This window comes from Microcebus murinus, chromosome 19 (genome assembly GCF_040939455.1).
Source record: "Microcebus murinus isolate Inina chromosome 19, M.murinus_Inina_mat1.0, whole genome shotgun sequence".
NCBI classification, from domain to species: domain Eukaryota; kingdom Metazoa; phylum Chordata; class Mammalia; order Primates; family Cheirogaleidae; genus Microcebus; species Microcebus murinus.
The window spans coordinates 31078224-31096202 of NC_134122.1; the positions used below are offsets into that span (position 1 = coordinate 31078224).

General features: G+C 48.2%; 1 protein-coding gene across 1 annotated transcript; it reads right to left on the minus strand.

Annotated features, from left to right (window-relative positions):
- Nucleotides 1–5219: 5219 nt before the first annotated feature.
- Nucleotides 5220–13485, minus strand: TBL2 (transducin beta like 2). Its single transcript, XM_012742237.3, has 7 exons — nt 13256–13485; nt 11614–11744; nt 11159–11343; nt 10557–10708; nt 10079–10205; nt 8619–8771; nt 5220–8430 (listed from the first exon to the last, which is right to left on the minus strand). Exons 1-7 carry the CDS (start codon nt 13383–13385, stop codon nt 7968–7970), a joined length of 1341 nt encoding a protein of 446 aa, XP_012597691.1. The 5' UTR covers nt 13386–13485; the 3' UTR covers nt 5220–7967.
- Nucleotides 13486–17979: the final 4494 nt, after the last annotated feature.

Below are 17979 nucleotides of genomic sequence, written 5' to 3' on the forward strand. Positions count from 1 at the left end.
AAGAGCTTCCAGTTAAGTAGAACATGTAGGATCAAAAACTAGATATTTAAAAATGCTGTTTGATAAATGCTAGGCTAAGGGAAGTATAAGGTGCTATGACCACCCTAATCTAGAAAAAGTGATCTTGAAGCTGACCTCTAAAAATAGGGTAGATGCTATTGTTTCAAGAGCTAACTAGTCACAGACACCATAGAAGCTCAATAAATGTTTGTTTGAATGAATGTTGGATCTTCAGTGCAGCTCTCTAGCTCTTTTGCCCCTGCCTACAGTATGCAGGGTGGGTCCTATAGCAGCTGTTTTAGGAAGCATATAGGAAGCAAGTTGGTAGTGGCTGCTTCTCCATTTCTAGAGAAACTTCCTTCTGTGTGCTCCGGACAAATAGCTAGCTAACCCTGAACTTGACACAGCTTCCAATCATGACTGTTAACTTTTCACGATCAACTAACATGGTTTGATAAACATGTGGTTTTGCTGGTGAGGGCGCCAGAAATATTAGCTTCTACCTGACTAAGGAGTGGAAGAGCTGAACCAGTGTGTGGAGGGAAAAGATCTTTCTAGAAATCACGGGATCAAAGGTGGCACATGTGTTGCTTGTAACTCAGGCACTGCCTGAGCACCTGCTATATGCCCTACAGCAGTGGACACTGTGGGTGATGCAAAGATGAGTAAAACACACTCCCTTCCCTTGAGGTGACGTCAGGAAAGCAATAGGAAAATAGAACGAAAGGCAGAATATGACAAGTGTCAGGAGAGAGATTCCTCCAATTCTGTTCATAGGCCCCCCTGATTGAGGCACACGGTCCCACAACAGGCAGTTATGCCTAACTCTCTCTCACTGTTATCCAAGTCCTGGCTAGCCTCCTATCTGAGGTTTCTCATCTGCAGCTTCTTTCAGCTCCTACCCCACTGGTCTTCTTGTGCATCTGATTGGACCCAGCCAATCTCCTGCCTCAGGGCCTTTGCACTTCAGCTCCCTCCACCTGGAACACTATTCCCAATATAGTTGCCTGACTCACTCCCTCACCTCCTTGAAGTCTGTATTCAAAAGTGGTCTTCTCAGCCGGTGCAGTGGCTTACGCCTGTAATCCTAGCACTCTGGGAGCCCGAGGGGGGCGGATTGCTCGAGGTCAGGAGTTCGAAACCAGCCTGAGCAAGAGCGAGACCCTGTCTCTACTGTAAATAGAAAGAAATTAATTGGCCAACTAACATATATAGAAAAAATTAGCCGGGCATGGTGGCGCACACCTGCAGCTACTCGGGAGGCTGAGGCAGGAGGATCACTTGAGCCCAGGAGTTTGAGGTTGCTGTGAGCTAGGCTGACGCCACGGCACTCACTCTCGCCTGGGCAACAAAACGAGACTCTGTCTCAAAAACAAACAAAAAAACCCAAAAAGCAGTCTTCTCAATGCAGGCCTCCCTGGGCACCCTATCTAAGACTGCAATATCTATCCTCCCATACACTCTATATTCCCCTTCTCCAACTAATTTAATTTCTCCAGAGCTGTCATCACCACTTAAGACTGTGGTCCCCAAGCCCTGGGCTGAGGCCTGGTACCAGGCTATGAACCAGGCAATACAGCAGGAGGTAAGCAGTGGGTGAGTCTGCAAAGCTTCACCTGTATTTACAGCCGCTCTCTATTGCTTCCATCACAGCATAAGCTCCGCCTCCTGTCTGATGGGCGGTGGCATTAGATGCTCACAGAAGTGCAAACCCTACTGTAAACCTGCATGCAAGGGATCTAGGTTGCATGCTCCTCATGAGAATCTAATGCCTGATGATCTGAGGTGGAGCTGAGGTGGAGAGCAGCTGCAAATGCACATTGTCATTAGCAGAGAGATTTGACAGCAAGATAAATGTAATGCACTTGAATCATCCCGAAAACCATTCCCCTCCCCAGTCCATGAAAAAAAATGTCTTTCAGGAAGCTGGTCTCTGGTGCCAAAGAGGTTGGGGACTGCTGATTTCAGACACTATTTTAGTTTACTTGTCCATCTTTCTTATTATGTATCTCCTTTCAGTACATGAAGGCAGAGACATGGCCTGTTTGGGTTTGTGCACCGATTGGCCCTAGCACCTAGACAGAGCCTGGTGCTCACTGGGTGCTCATATAAATATATATATATATATATATATATATATATATATATATATATATATATATATATATATTTTAGTCAGAATCTCACTTTGTTGCCTGGGCTAGAGTGCCGTGGCGTCAATCTAGCTCACAGCAACCTCAAACTTCTGGGCTCAAGCAATCCTTCTGCCTCAGCCTCCCGAGTAGCTGGGACTACAGGCATCCACCACCATGCCCAGCTAATTTTTTCTGTATATTTTTAGTTGACCAATTAATTTCCTTCTATTTTTAGTAGAGACGAGGTCTTGCTCTTGCTCAGGATGGTTTCAAACTCCTGACCTTGAGCGATCCTCCCACCTCTGCCTCCCAGAGTGCTAGGATTATAGGCGTGGAGCCACCACGCCCAGCCTGAAATTCTTTTATACTTGTTCATTTGCTCTTTTTTTTCTCTTTCTTTCTTTCTTATTATTATTATTATTTAGAGACAGGGTCTTTCTCTGTGGCCCAGGCTGGAATGCAGTGATGCAGTCATTGCTCATTATAACCTCAAACTCTTGTGCTCAAGCCATCCTCCTGGCTCAGCCTCCCAAGTCACTTGCTCTACATTGTCTGCTGCTCCCTGAAATGCCAGCCCTATGAGGACAGGGTCCCTCTCATCATGTCCACCCTTACATCCCTACTACCTTAGCCTAGCACTTGGCACAGACGAAGTGCTCAAAAAGAGTTACTGAGTGAATCAGTGACTGAACACTATTCTTTCCCACAGCTCTCTTCCATGCCCACCATCGTCATCTTCCTGCCTGTCCATGGTACCTTTACCCTCCTTTTGAAATACTCATCTTTCAGGACGCAAACTCCTCCACCACTGTTACAAAGGCAATCTCACCCTAGTTTAGGCCCCCAAAGTGTTCTGTCCATCTCTCGCAGCACTTTCCTTTTTTTTTTTTTTTTTTTTGAGACAGGGTCTCACTGTGTCACCCAGGATAGAATGCAGTGGCATCATCATAGTTCAATGCAGCCTCAAACTCCTGGGCTCAAGTCACTGTTGGACAAAAAGTATGTGTGTTCATCATGTTAAACAACACATATGAAGGAGAAAGAGGTGAAAGATGGACTCCTAAAACTATAAAGTCCCTGTCCTCAAGGTTAGAGGCTACATGAGATGACACTGGGAACAAGGTCAAGCTTTGTCTTCAGACCCAGGGCAGAATTCCTGCTCACTGCTTTCTCTCCACTAGTCTCTGGTTTTCCATCTGCAACGCAGGGAGGGATGTTTGCTAACTCACAAGAGCTACTGTGAAGTGCGAGAAAATATATGTCACGGAAGGTTGTTATCAATGCTTTCAATATGTCATAGTACTGATATTATAGAAGTGCATGTTTATTGCAGACAACACAGAAACAAAACTTGATGTGCCTTTTTAAAGATATTACTCTCTGAAATGTGACTTTACTGGAATAGTTGTAGTTATAAACAACATCATCCAGGGCTTCAAGTTGTCACTGCAAACGAAGAAGCTGGTTTCCCCAATGCTCTTGAGGTGCTGGAAGACCCCATGTCCCCCAGGAAAGTAGCCAGAATGACAGTGGGGCTGCAAGGAGGAGGAAGGAAACACTCCCCAGGGAGTGGCAGGCCACTGTTAGGATGATATCATCATTTTAATCTCTCTGTATATCGTGTGGTTTCAAGGCCTGCAAGCCATGTCTATTTTTGACACCTCATCTTACAGCAGGCTCAGGTTCCAGGAGTTTAAAGGACATACCCAAAACCACACAGCTGGTTACAGGTTGTGCCATCTCTGGATAAGGTGTTGGAAACCGCACTTCAGTAGGACAGAACGAGCACTCCAGGTGGGCACTCATGGGTTGTGAGGCCTGGGGCAATTGGGAAAGATTCCAGGGAGGTGGAATTTCTTTTTTTTTTTTTTTTTTAAGACAGAGTCTGGCTTTGTTGCCCAGGCTAGAGTAAGTGCCATGGCATCAGCCTAGCTCACAGCAACCTCAAACTCCTGGGCTCAAGCAATCCTGCTGCCTCAGCCTCCTGAGTAGCTGGGACTACAGGCATGTGCCACCATGCCCGGCTAATTTTTTCTATATATATTAGTTGGCCAATTAATTTCTATTTATAGTAGAGGCAGGGTCTCGCTCTTGCTCAGGCTGGTTTCGAACTCCTGACCTCAAGCAGTCTGCCCGCCTCGGCCTCCCAGAGTGCTAGGATTACAGCTGTGAACCACCACACCTGGCCTAGAATAATCTTTTAAATATGAGTATTTTTATTCCCTTGATATTGACCAAGGCTGTATCAACAGGTCTGTAGCTCTGCACTTTCGTGCAGTTCCCTCCCTCCCATGTTTGATGATCAATAAAATGGTGATATATAGCCTATTTTTTTTTTTTTTTTTTTTTTGAGACAGAGTCTCACTTTGTTGCCCAGGCTAGAGTGAGTGCTGTGGTGTCAGCCTAGCTCACAGCAACCTCAATCTCCTGGGCTCAAGTGATCCTCCTGCCTCAGCCTCCCAAGTAGCTGGGACTACAGGCATGCGCCACCATGCCCGGCTAATTTTTTGTATATATATTTTTAGTTGGTCAATTTCTTTCTATTTTTTAGTAGACACGGGGTCTCGCTCAGGGTGGTTTCGAACTCCTGACCTCGAGCAATCTGCCTGGCCTCCCAGAGTGCTAGGATTATAGGCGTGAGCCACCACGCCCGGCCTATATAGCCAATTTTTAAATATTTCCCTCTTTGGTATAAATGATTCAAAGTAAATGATAAAAAGACAAAAAATAAAATAAATATTTCTCCAACTTTTTATTTTGAAAAATTTCAAATCCACAGAATTTGAAATAGTAATATTAAAATATTAATGCTGCCTTCACATGGATTTTTTTTTCCTTTATAAGAACATCTGCCCGGGAGACTCAGACCTAAGTAATGTTAGATATGAGCTGCCCACACAAGGATTTTCAATAAAAAAAAAAAACTTGGCAGCTCCTGCTCTATGTTAATACCCAGACACTTTTTCCATGGTTATAAGAGAAGCAGCCTCATTTTTAGTGAGCAGAGCATTCTGTCCTCAGAAGTCTGTATAATGACCTTTTGTAGTGTTTTAACTAATCTTACCAGAAATGCACACTGCAATGTAGACAAAACAGGATTTATTCCCATTTTACAGATGAGGAAACAAACTCAGAGAGGTCAAGTGGCCTACCTGGCTCCAGGTCTCAAGTCAGTAAGTGACCCAGTGGAGACTGAATCTGAAGACTTCTGACTTCAGCAACAACATATTGTCATTTTTTCTCTTGGATGTACAATGGCAGTAATGCCAAAGCTGCTTCTCAAAACAAGTATGCAAAGGAAAAACTTTTTAGACTCATTCTTTTGACAATCAGAAAGTAAATATTCACCAGGCCCTGTGTCCATAGCATTATCAGTCGGAAGTTCCTTAATAGGAACATGAAACCATGGTGGAGACTGGGCAGGAAGATACATGGAGAAGATACCAAAATTTCTGTTGACTGCCCCCGGTTTGAATCCAACATTTATTGAGTGCTTACTGTGTCTCAGGTACCATGCTTGGAACCCCAAGAAAGCAAGATATAAGGAGTCTGCCCTCCTGGAGCTCACATTACAGTGGGAAGCTGCCATGGAGAGACTGGGATGGCATCTGGCCCACATTAGTGTTTTGTCTGGTCCATACAGTGCTTAATCTTTTTTTGAAAAATAAGTTGTCGCCAACTTCTAGCTTCTTTAAAACAGGCAACTTCTGCTGGATACCTTGAATGATAAGTAGTCAGCATCCGCCACCCCATACCTAGGACACAGCCCTCCAGCTCCCTTCTGTCCCCACCATTTCCTACTGTCTCATACCCAGATGACTATGGCCCAATTCCCACATTTATGTTACGCACTGACATCCATAAGCATTTAAGCTGAAACCCCTGAAGCAAACAAATATCCAAACAAGATAATTTCAGAGACCATTAATATAAAATAAATTTGAAAAGCTAATGTGGTGGAATGTGATGACTGGTGGAAAGGGCTACTTCTGACTGGGTGGAAGAGCATCTCTCTGAAGTGTAACTGCAACTGAGAACTGAATTGTATTGAACATGACAAGTCTGCCAACAGAAGAGAAAAATGCTTCCAAGCAGAGGGAACAGCATAGGAACCAGTCCTACTCGAGGTTGGAAATAGGTTGGCTGGTTCAGAGAACAGCAATGTTGGGGTGGCTGGGAGAGCAATAAAAAGGTCACAGAAGAAGGAAGAAGCCAGATTACAAAGGACTATGCAAACCATGGTAAGAATTCTGGATTTTATCCCAAGTGTCAATGGGAAGCCTTTGGAGTCTTTTACCCAGGGAATAATGTGGTTTACATTTTCAAAAGATCACTGTTAGGTACAAAAGTAATTTCATGAGGCAACAGAGAGGAGACAGACCAATTAGGAAGTGATATTATAGTAGTCCAGCAGGTGACACTGGCTAGGAGCAGGATACTAACAGAAACTATGGAGAAAAGCAGCAGATTCAGGATGTCATGTGGAGCGTGACCAAAAGAATGTTCTGATGAGTAGATGGCAGTAGCAGTGGTGAGATGGAGAGCAATGGAGGGTAACTCCAAGGTTATGGCTTAGTCAAACATTTATAGGTTGGGGACAACCAGAGGAAGACCAGTTTCAGTGAGAGAGACCCAGACTTTGATTTTAAATGAACACATTTTGCTTAGACCCAAGTCTTTCTAGATTCCTCATTTCTCTTACCTCCCATATCCAAGAAGTCCTCAAATTCAAAAATTTAAATTTCCAAATTCCTACTCTCTTATCAAATCTACCCCTTCAACTGCATAGCCATGGCCTTTGTTCAGATTCAATCCTCTCTCTTGCCTTGACTTTTACAACAGCCTACTGTGGCTACGAACAAATTAACAAAAAGCACTTAACAGATGTGTCTGGCTCTCTCTTCCACCAGCCATCTTTGATGGCAGAAACCGTGTCGTACTCACGTATATCTGCAGGGCCTAGTGCCGTGTTGGGCACACAGTAGGCACTCAACTACCTGATGAACTAAAAACAGGTCTCCTCAAAAAGGAAAGAACCTCCTGGAAGACAGGAGCCCCATCTTGGTATTTTATGATTCTTCCACACTACTTAAAGCAAAACCATACAAAAAGTAGGACCAAGTCCCAGAAAACTTCGCCTTCCCAAGGAATGTGTTTCTTTCTTTCTAATTTGGTTTTGAACCACGCTGATTTCTACTCTTACCTGGACAATATCACTACTCTTTTCCATTTTTCTCCCAAACCTAGGGACTTTATACTCTCTTAGCCTCACATCTTTGCAGAGGTCACAGAGAGGCTTATTCTCCATTTTACAAATAAGAAAACTGAGGCCAAGAATGAAATCCCTTACCTACTTTTTGGTGGACTTAGGACTAAGTTAAGACTAGCCTTGCCCTGATCCCTGAGCATAGTTCTGTTCCGGAAGATGTGCCAGCCTCCCACCCTTGTACAGTGCTGCTTAGTACTCAGGTGTTTCCTAGGTATTGCCTCCACACTCACAAACTTTTCTGGGTATCAGGGTATGTCACAAGGTCAAAAACCATGTTTTCACTCTCTTCTACCACTTTCCTGGGTGCTGTGTGAGGACAGATTCCACCCCTTGGGCCCAGGAGTAAAAGTAGCACCTTGGTCAGTAATCTGGGAGGAGTCACACCCAAGAAGAAGAGAGAGAGATCTAAGCAGGCAAGAACAGCTTCAATGCGAAAAAGAGGAGAGGGGCCACCAATGAGAAAATCAGGAGACTCCTTTCAAAAGGTTTCCAGCCAGGAGTACCTGGGAAAGAAAAGTGGCAGCAGCTGGGGAGCAGGTGGCCGACCCCTCCTGCCATGCCCTTCACTTCTTCAGGGCCCCCAGGCTCTTCAGGGCCTCCTGGGCCTGGGTCAGCTGCTGCTGCAGCCTCTGGCGGGTGCTGTCATTGGAGGCCCGCTTCAGGTGGCCCTGCATTTCCTCCATCACGGCCCGATGGCCAGGGGTGTTGTGGAAGAGCCGTACAGCCCGGTCCCCACAGGAAGCCAGAAACCGGCCAGTGATGTCAAAGGACAAGTCAGTGATACACTCTCCATGGACCTGCTCAAAGCATTCCTCCTTCTCACCCCGCCGGGTATTGTAGAGATGAATACTGCTGCCGCTGGCCAAGGCCAAGACCTGGGCGTCAGGGGAGAGTGCTAGGCGGCACAGCGTGGTGCCCGCCTCTTCAAAGCGGCCTGTCCTCAGCAAGTAGGGGTCCTGCTGCTTCTTGTATTCCACATCAATGTCCCACAGTTTCCATGTACCATCCTTGGAGACGGAGGCCATCCTGCAGCATGGAAAATCACAGCTCAAGCTGCAACTCACCTAGCTTGAGGGGCTCCAGCTAGGAAGCCAAGTCTACTTCCTGCAGAGAGCCAGGCACCCCACCCACTTCAGAGTCATGGTACAGATAGGGAGAAGGACCTTGGTGGCCAAGAGGGGCCAAGAGCCACTAGTAAGAGTAGATTCACTCACCTCCGGGAGTCGTTGGAGAAAGCGAAGGAGTGGACAGCTGCAGAGTGGCCCTTCAGTTCAAAGGCTCGCACAACCTCCTGGAAGTCCCCCTTCTTCCCAAAGCAAACTTCCCAAACCTTCACATCCGGGGTGAAGCCACATGATGCCACAAACCTGCCATACAACTCAAGTTCCTTTAAAACTTAATTTTAAGAACATCCTCTTCCTGCAAAGCCCCTAGATCTCTTCCTGAGAAATCTAACAATCTCATACCTAGTTAACACTGAACCTTTAAAAAGCACTTTTAGGGTCAGACATGGTGGCTCACGCCTGTTATCCTAGCACTCTGGGAGGCTGAGGTGGGTGGATCACTTAAGGTCAGGAGTTCGAAACCAGCCTGAGCAAGAGTGAGACCATGTCTCTACTAAAAATAGAAAGAAATTAATTAGACAACTAAAATTATATAGAAAAAATTAGCCAGGCATGGTGGTGCATGCCTGTAGTCCCAGCTATTCGGGAGGCTGAGGCAGAAGGATTGCTCGAGCCCAGGAGTTTGAGGTTACTGTGAGCTAGGCTGACACCATGGCATTCACTCTAGTCTGGGCAACAAAGTGAGACTCTGTCTTAAAAAATAATAAATAAATAAATAAAATCTAAAGAATTTAATTGACCAACTAAAAATATATAGAAAAAATTAGCTGGGCATGATGGCACATGCCTGTAGTCCCAGCTACTCAGGAGGCCAAAGTAGTAGGATGGCTTGAGCCCAGGAGTTTGAGGTTGCTGTAAACTAGGCTGATGCCATGGCACTCTAGTCCGGGTAACAGAATGAGACTGTCTAAAAAAAAAAAAAGCACTTTTAGGCCAGGCATGGTGGGTCATGTGCGTAGTCCCAGCACTTTGGGAGGCTGAGGCAGGAGGATCGCTTGGGCACAGGAGTTTGTGGTTGCAGGGAGCTATGATGACACTATTGTACTCTAGCATAGGCAATAAAAAGACCTTGTCTCAAAAATAAATAAATAAATGGTTATGTGAACTCAGTTCATCCTCATAGCCTTGTTCTAAGACATGTAGCACCCCATGGCAACCTTTTAAAAACTATAGATGAAGAGCCAGGTGTGGTGGCATGCACCTGTAGTCCCAGCTACTCTGGAGGCTGAAGTAAGAGGATGACTTGAGCCTAAGAGTTCAAGGCTATAGCGTGTCATGATCGTGTCTGTGAATAGCCACTGTACTCAGCCTGGGCAACACAGCAAGACCCCTGTCTCTAAAACAAACAAACTACAGATGAAGAAATAGTAACTAAAGACTTGAGATGCCGTACATGAAATCCCATTACTACAGGTAGGAGAGCTGGGACTTGAACCCAGGGCTCCTGACTCCACCCTGCACGTTCTTTCTGCTCTGTGAAACTGGTTCTCTGTTCTGTGCCTGCCCCCTAGCCCCACCCTGTCCCCATCCCAAAGCCCCTCCTTCCTCACCTGCTACAAGGGGATATAGCTGCATGCGTATTGTTCATCTGGTTTGTGTTGATGGTAGATAGCACCTGGCCTTTCAGGTTCCAGATGAGGATAGTCGTGTCACTGGAGACAGTCATGATGAACTTCCCTGAGGTACAGGCAGTGATGTGAGCCAAAGGCAATGATCTGATCAACTGCCACTCTCCAAAGAGACACTTATAAGGCCTATGCTGCCCAAAGTATCTATGCTTCCCTCCCAGTGCAAGGGTCACCACAGATAAAGACTTTATGGGAGGCTGCAGCTCTTCCGTGCCTCCCCAGGGACTTGGTGTGGTTCCTAGGACTCCACAGGAGCACAGAGCCAGGCTGTTTACAGTGAGAGCCCCCTTGTCACACTGAGGCTAAACAAATCTCTCAGGAGGCATTAACTCATTCAGGAAATATAATAGGACCATTTCTTCATGCCTTGGGCAAGCTCTGCTCCCTGAAAGCCTCTTACCTGTGCTAGCAATGCCAATGTTGATGACAGGTGCCTTGTGCTTTTTAGGGAAGTCCTCTGGGGTGGCTGTGAATGTGTAGCCCCCATCCTCTCGCTTGGTCATCTTGAAGACACGGAGGGTGTCCCCACTGGCCAGCCAGACAATGAAGGCTCTGGAGACAGGTAGCAGGTAAGTCACTCCTACATTTGGACATGGAGGCCTACGTGTTCCAGGTCATGTGCTGGGTTCTGAGGAAAATCAAGATCTCCCCTCATGCCCTAAAGTCTAGTCTTACAGCTTAACCCCTTGGTTCAAAATCTTGTAAAGCTCCTCAAAAGATAGAATTCTCATAGCTTTGGCTCCCTTAGTTTCTCTCTAGGATTTAGAAAACCAAGCTAGCTTCCTAGGCTCATCTGGAAGCCAGGCTGTGGTACTTCCTGGGTAGGAAGAGATCGTCCCCTGTTTCCTTGCTGTGTAGCCGCAGAGGAATCCAGGGAGCCCCAGGCAGTACTCAAGCTATCTAGATGTTCTTTCTGACACCCCAAAGGAAACCCTGGGTCTCTTGGCCATAAGCCTGGAGCTGGGCTTCTGCAGGCAAACCTGAGGCTCCATCCTGTCCCACCTGCAGTCAGGGCTGAAGCGCACCAAGGTGGCATGGTCCAGCTCCACGTTGGCTCTCATGCTGCGATGCTCCCGCTGCAGGAAGTCCTTGGTGCTCCAGATGCGGATAGTGCGATCATCTGCACAGGTGGCCAGGTACTTGCCATTACTGCTGAAGTCCATGCAAGATATGTTCCCGCTGTGGCTCTGGGGGAAGGGTCGTAGGAAGTGTGAATGGGAACCCCTCAGGCAGAGGGGGAAGCCAAACCTGAAGCCATGATTCTGGGGCCTCTTGACTGGGTTAATTAATTAAGCAAGCTGAGGATGGGCTGGGATGACAAGAGATGAGGTGGGGCAACCCCACTGACATTTACCAAAGGCAGAGGGGGTCTGTAACATGCACAGACTACTACAAAGGAAAACTCTTGGGGGGGGGGAGTCTCTGTGTACATGTATTGCGCATGGGTACTGGTGTACCTTCAGTGCTGCAGCCAGGAGGCGATGGGTGAAGTTGTGTTGTTGAGGCTTCTCCTTGCGAATCCGCTGATGCTGTTTCTGCTTCTTGGATGCCGAGCTTTTGCTAAGTGGAAATCCATTTGCTTTTTGGCCTATAAGGAAGGGTCATGCATGTCATTCATCCATTCACTTACTCATAAACATTTACGGGCCACCTATGATTCGCCAGGCACTGAGCTGAGGAAGAGAAGAACTAGACATGGCTCTTATCGTCAGGAAGAGAGAGAGTGTGATGTGGGCAAAAACAGAGGCTTTGGATTACCACTGACTGATCTTGGGGTAGCTGCTTATGATAAGTCCATAGAGCACCTCAATGCAAACTGAAAAAGGCACACTCTTGGGGGCTGATGCAGCTGAGTGAGTACATGGCATAGCCAGTCCATGGAATGTGGATCCTGGGCCAGACATCCCTACGTAGGGAATAACGTACACAACCTTATCTGGTGACCCTGGCCTTAGGTAAGTTATTTAATTGCTTTGGGCCTTGGTTCTCTTAAAAAGAGAGGTTGAGAGCATTGGAAAAGATAACATATATAAAGCAACTAGCAAGAGTACCAAACACAAGCATTAAAAGTTCAAGGGAGTCCCAGAAAGAACTCAAGGATGAGAGGAAGTCAACATGTATTGAGCTCCGTGCCAGGGAGGACACCAGTCACTTCTGCATAAAATATCTTATTTGAGTATCAGGCTAATCACAAAGCAGGCATGTGTTAGATGGCTGCAGATGCTGCCCAATTCCTACAGGGAAAAAAACTCCTGAGTCCCACATAGAAAGATGACCACAGTCTGGCCTCTGCTTACTTCTCCAAGCTTGTCTAACCAGCCCCTTTCTCACACTTAAATCATATCAAATGCTGTTTGAAGACTCCTCACACTCCTGAGTACAGCCATTGGCAGGAATGTCTTTCTTCCTTGGCCTCCTGGCAATCTCTTCTTACACCACCCTCCTTCAAGACCTCACACCGCCTCGTGTGCCTCATGTGTTCCCTATTCTCGGTAACGATTTCCTTGACAACCTTCCCCCACAAAAAAGCAGGGCTGACGACTCCCTCTCTTGTGTTTTCTGTTTCTAGTGCTGACTTCCTTTACGAAACTTATTACATTGTGTTTTCCCCTTGCATTTTTAGATGTTCATAATTCATAGATTACATTCTCGGTGTATTTCTCCTTTATTGTACTCCTTAAAGGAAGAGACTTTTCCAAACCCTATCACAGGGTAATATTAATAAGTACTCAATAAACGTTGCTGCACGTCGCAGAACTAGTCTGAGTGCTTTTTCTAAAATCAAGGACTCGGAGCACGCGTAACAGTCTACAGCGCTCTCGTCGCAACCCCCAGCAGCAGTGGGGCTCGGACGGAAAGCTGCCTTGGCCTCCGAGGAAGCCGCAGCCAGGTCCCAAAGAATCCTGCCCAAGGGGTGCGACCAGACCGGCGAGGCGGCACCTTGTCTCTGGAAGCAAAACTCATTTCACGCGAGGAGAAACTGAGGCCATGGGAGCCTCCCGGCCCCACCAGCTACGGGCCCAAGCTGTAGGTCGCACCATGCGGAGGCCGGGAGCAAAGTCCCCGCCGGTCGCCCCTACCTGCCCCGGACCCACTTACTGGCGGACCGGCTGCTCTTCGCCTCCTCAGCGCGCAGCCACCCCCGCGCTACCGCCGCCGTCGCCATCAGGGCCAGCAGCCCGAGCAACAGCGACAGCCCCATCAGCTGCGGCATCTCCGGCAGCTCCATGTTGGCGGGGCGGCTGCCACCTCAGCCTCTGACGACGCGGGCGCCCGCCCGTTTCCGCGAGGCCGCGCACGCACGCGGGGGAGGGGCCTGGCCGTTGGGGCGCCTCGAGGGGCGGAGCCTGGCCGTTAGAGCGTCTCGAGGGGCGGGGCCTGGCTGTTAGAGCGCCTCGAGGGGCGGTGCCTGGCTGTTAGGGCGCCTCGAGGGGCGGGGCCTGGCCGTTGGGGCGCCCTGAGGGGCGGGGCCTGGCTGTTGAGGGTTAGTCGACGCGAGGGTTAGGGCTACGAGAGCTGCAGACCCTGCTCGCACCTCCCCTTGAAGAACTTACTGATAATCGTTTATTAAAGGCGTTTTCCCAGCCATCACCACACTGAATTTTTCAAGGAGGCGGGGGAGGAGGATTATTGCTCCTGTGTAACCGTGGGAAAGCGCGATCATCGGTGACATTCCGATGGGATTTTGCTGCTGCTGAAGAAGGGGAAGAGTAGCCCAGGCGCTGGAGTGTGGAGCAGCCTCGCTCGGCAAAGACGGAGGGGCAGGGATGTTGAGGGGAGGCAGAGCAGGAGCACGATAAAAGGAAATGGCAGATAAGGTCGGAAAGGTCTGCGGGGCCTTGAGCACTGACTCGACCCAGCGAGCTGCTTACTACAGGGTGCGATGGGGCAAAATCGGGGATTCTCTGCATGGACCACTGTGTGGAAAGACCAAAGACAGAAGGCCGGAAGTGGCTGCAAGGATCCGAGAGGGAGGCAATAATGGCCTGGCGAGTGGAAAGGAAGTTGAAAAGGAGATTTTTAAACAAAAAACTGATTTTGAAATAATTATAGATTCACAGGGGGTTGAAAGAAATGAACAGGGAGGTCCCGTGGGCCTTCCCACTCAGTTTCCCCCAATGTTAACATTTTTCATAGCTATAGTACAATATCAAAAACTGGGAACTTGACGTTGATACAAACTGCAGAACTTCATTCCAATTTCACCAAAAAGGAGATATTCTAAAAGACGAATTGATAGAGTTTGGCTTAAACCTGCCTGGCTGAAGAGAGAACATTCCCAGGACAGGCATGCTTCCATGGGCTTCCCAGGCCTGCAGCCCAGAGCAAGGGCAAGTACCTGGGTTGGAGATCCAGTCTCAAACATTTCCATCCCCTTGGGGCAGCTTGCCTCTCCTCACAGTCCAGACCCTCCAGCCATTAAAAGGTCTTTCAGAGGATAGTGGCTGTCTTAGAGGCTAGATGACAGACATACCAGCAATCTTGGGTGAGGAAACAGATCCAGTCAGAGAGCAAATGAAGCGGCCTCATTTCCTTCCCTTTTGTCCTTTGAGGGGGAACTGGCTTTGACTCAGCTGTGGACAGTGCGTGGGGAGGGCTTCGAGGGGGTGTCCAGCGTATCCTGTGGCTTTTCCTCCCTAACTCAGCTATTTAGAGCTGTTGGCCCAGCCATAAAGCACTTTCTTCACCATCTAGAGACAAAGCTGTACTTTGAAGAAGAATTTCATTCACCAAGCATTTTGCATGTGACATTTATTGATCCAGGAACTTTGCATTTCATTTAATCTTCTCACATTCCCAGGCCACAGATTAAGAGACTGATGCTCTAGGAAGTTAAGTGACTTTCCTAAGGTCACACAGGTGGAGACAGATACAGGTCTGTCTAATCGCAATCTATAGATGTGGGGCAGGCCCAGCCACTCTTTGTACAGCTCAGCCTAGGCCACCAAATTCTTTCACATTCTTGACTTCAGTTGCTATTTTTAGTGGCCTTTAAGACAGGTTGTGTTATAAAATAACTTTAATTTTTATTTGCTTCACTTTATTTTTAAAATTTTTAATAATTTTAATGCTAATCTACTGTGTATCGTTCCGATTTTAGTGTACAAGCTGCTGAAGCATGCACAACTTTAAACAGATGGGAAAAAAAACCAGGCTCACGTCAAGTAACTTGCCCCAGATCAATAAGGAAACAAGGGAAAGAGCCCACAGTCAAACCCGGGTCTACTATACTCAAAGGTCCGTGCTCCTCCAGCCAAGCCACCCTGGCTATGGTACAGCCTCGCTCTTACCCTCAAGTGATGTGTAGCCCAGTTGGAAGCCAAGTACAATATGTGGAAGGACAACTAATGACACAAAGCAGGATTCCAGGAAAGCTGGGTGTATTAGGGAGGGGGATTTGCCAGTGGATCTCGAGGCGCAGTGAGACTTGGCTGTAGCTTCATGGGTGGGCATTTAGACAGATGGAGCAGACGGCGGGAGGGAATTCTAGATGGGAAGTCAGAACAAACCAAGGTGTGGGTGGGGGGCAGATGTAACTGATTCCTGTGCAGGACAGAGTGACTGACTAGGCCAGCCTGTCTGGGTGAGTGCACATGTAGTACCCGCAGGAAAGGATGTGGATGCAGCAGGGAAACTCGGATGTGGAGGGAGATGGGAAAACCCAGACCTGTCTCCCTGGTGGGTTAACTAACTTTGCAAGGGCAGAGCGGAATGGTGCCTCCCAGGAACCACTGGAGATTCAGGACCCCTTGGAATGTGAGGGGAGGGAGGCCATGGAAAGAAAAGAGTCTGGAGGGATAGATTGCAGGGTCCAATCACAAAGCACCATGAACTTCTGCGGGAAAGTCTGTCCTCATTAGAGGCCAGCTTGCACTGTCCCAGGGGTCTTCAAACTATGGCCCGCGGGCCACATGCAGCCTGCTGAGGACATTTATCCGGCCAGCCCGCCGGGTGTTTTTGCCGCAGCTGCCTGTCCTGCTTAACAGCCAACTAGTTCCGGGCCCACAGTGCGCATGTGTGGAATGTGCACTGCACTCTCCAACGGCCCTCCAACGGTCTGAGGGACAGTGAACTGGCTCCCTGTTTAAAAAGTTTGAGGACTCCTGGCTAGAGCCCTCACTGGCCTCTGGCTTATGCTAGGTGACATGGTTTCTTTCATCCTCATTGAAGAAGTGGTCCCTGTGCAACATAAAAAATACAAATTCTCAGACTCCATCCCAGCCCACGCTACTAGCGTGGAGATGGGGCCCAGCCACTGTTTTTTTTTTTCTCTTTTTGGAGACACAGTCTCACTTTGTTGCCTGGGCTAGTGTGCCGTGGCGTCAGCGTAGCTCACAGCAACCTCAAACTCCTGGGCTCAAGCAATCCTCCTGCCTCAGCCTCCCAAGTAGCTGGGACTATAGGCATGTGCCACCGTGACCGGCTCATTTTTTCTATATATTTTTAGTTGGCCAATTAATTTCTTTCTATTTTTTGTAGAGACAGGGTCTCACTCTTGCTCAAGCTGCTTTTGAACTCCTGACCTTGAGCAATGCCACCCGCCTCAGCCTCTCAGAGTGCTAGGATTACATGCGTGAGCCACCGTACCCAGCCTCAACCACTGGGTTTTTATAAGCCCACTAGTTAATTCTGATGAACTCTAAAGGTTACAAACCACTGATTTAAACTAATGGCCCCCCAGATGTATGTTATTTGCAGCTCAAAGCCTCCATTACAACGGTTCTTAACCATAGCTGCAGATTGGAATCCCCTTTAAAAAATGCTGATGTCTAGACATCACACCCAGCGATTGATTCTGATTTAAGTTGTCCAGACTGGACTTGGTCAAGGAGGTTTTTAAAGCCCCCCCCCCAAGTTATTCAAATGCACATTTAAGTTTGAGGAGCAGCTGTAAGGGATACAGGAGGCTAATGCACAAATATATGTAAAAGGTGATGTTCTACTGGACCAGGGTGGTGGCTGTGCAGGTAGACACTCAGGTCATGGCCAGGGTGGTGGCTGTGGAGGTAGACACTCAGGTCATGGCCAGGGTGGTGGCTGTGGAGGTAGATGCTCAAGTCATGGCCAGGCCTTGGTGGTGACAGATAGCACAGATAGTGGGGAGGGGATTCATGGTGGTTTCCAACTTGCACAAGTGTCTGGGTGGTAGTGTTTTTCCTGGGGGTTAGGAGCACAGAGAGGACCAGGTTTGAGTGACAAGATTGTGGCAGTGATGAACCCTGTATTGGCTACATCAAGGTTAAGGCAGCTGCGGAATATTCAGAGGGTGAAATCAGGGTGGCTGTCGGATGTGTGGTTGTGTAGCTCTGGGAAGATGCCGGGTAGGGGTTCCTCAGCAGAGCCTGGGGCTTGCCATAGAGTGAGAAGGACGGTGGCCGAGGAAGGGACAGGCAGAGGAAGAGACTCCCACAGCAGGAACTGGGAATGCACTGTCAGGGAGAAGGAAGGGTTGCTTGGTGAGAATTCTGGATTCCCTGGGGAAAGAGTGGTTCAAGGAGGCCCCAGGTCCCAGGGGAAGCCAGAAGAGCACTGCAAAGCGGGCACTGGATTTTGCAAGTAGGAAGTCAGGCAGAGGGGAGTGCAGTGAGAGTAGAGTCAGCGCAGGGGTGAGGCTGGAGTGCAAGGGAGGAGGAGAAGCCCAAATGCAGAGGCCTGAGGGGTCAGAGGAAGGGGAGGAGGGAGAGTGAGGAAGTGTAAACCACTCTTTCCAGGCAGGAAGTCATCTGGAAGGGGTCACAGGGTCAAGGGGATGTCTTACAGAGAACTTTCTGGTAGCGTGAGTGGGTGAAAACAGCAGAGCACACGCTGCCAGGACTGTCCCT

Coding starts and splice junctions, on each gene's coding strand:
- TBL2 (XM_012742237.3), bottom strand. CDS start 13,385: ATGGAGCTGCCGGAGATGCCGCAGCTGATGGGGCTGTCGCTGTTGCTC. Junction 10,206..10,556: donor CATTGGCATTGCTAGCACAG/GTAAGAGGCTTT, acceptor CCTGTACCTCAG/GGAAGTTCATCATGACTGTC. Junction 8,772..10,078: donor GCTATATCCCCTTGTAGCAG/GTGAGGAAGGAG, acceptor GTTGTATGGCAG/GTTTGTGGCATCATGTGGCT.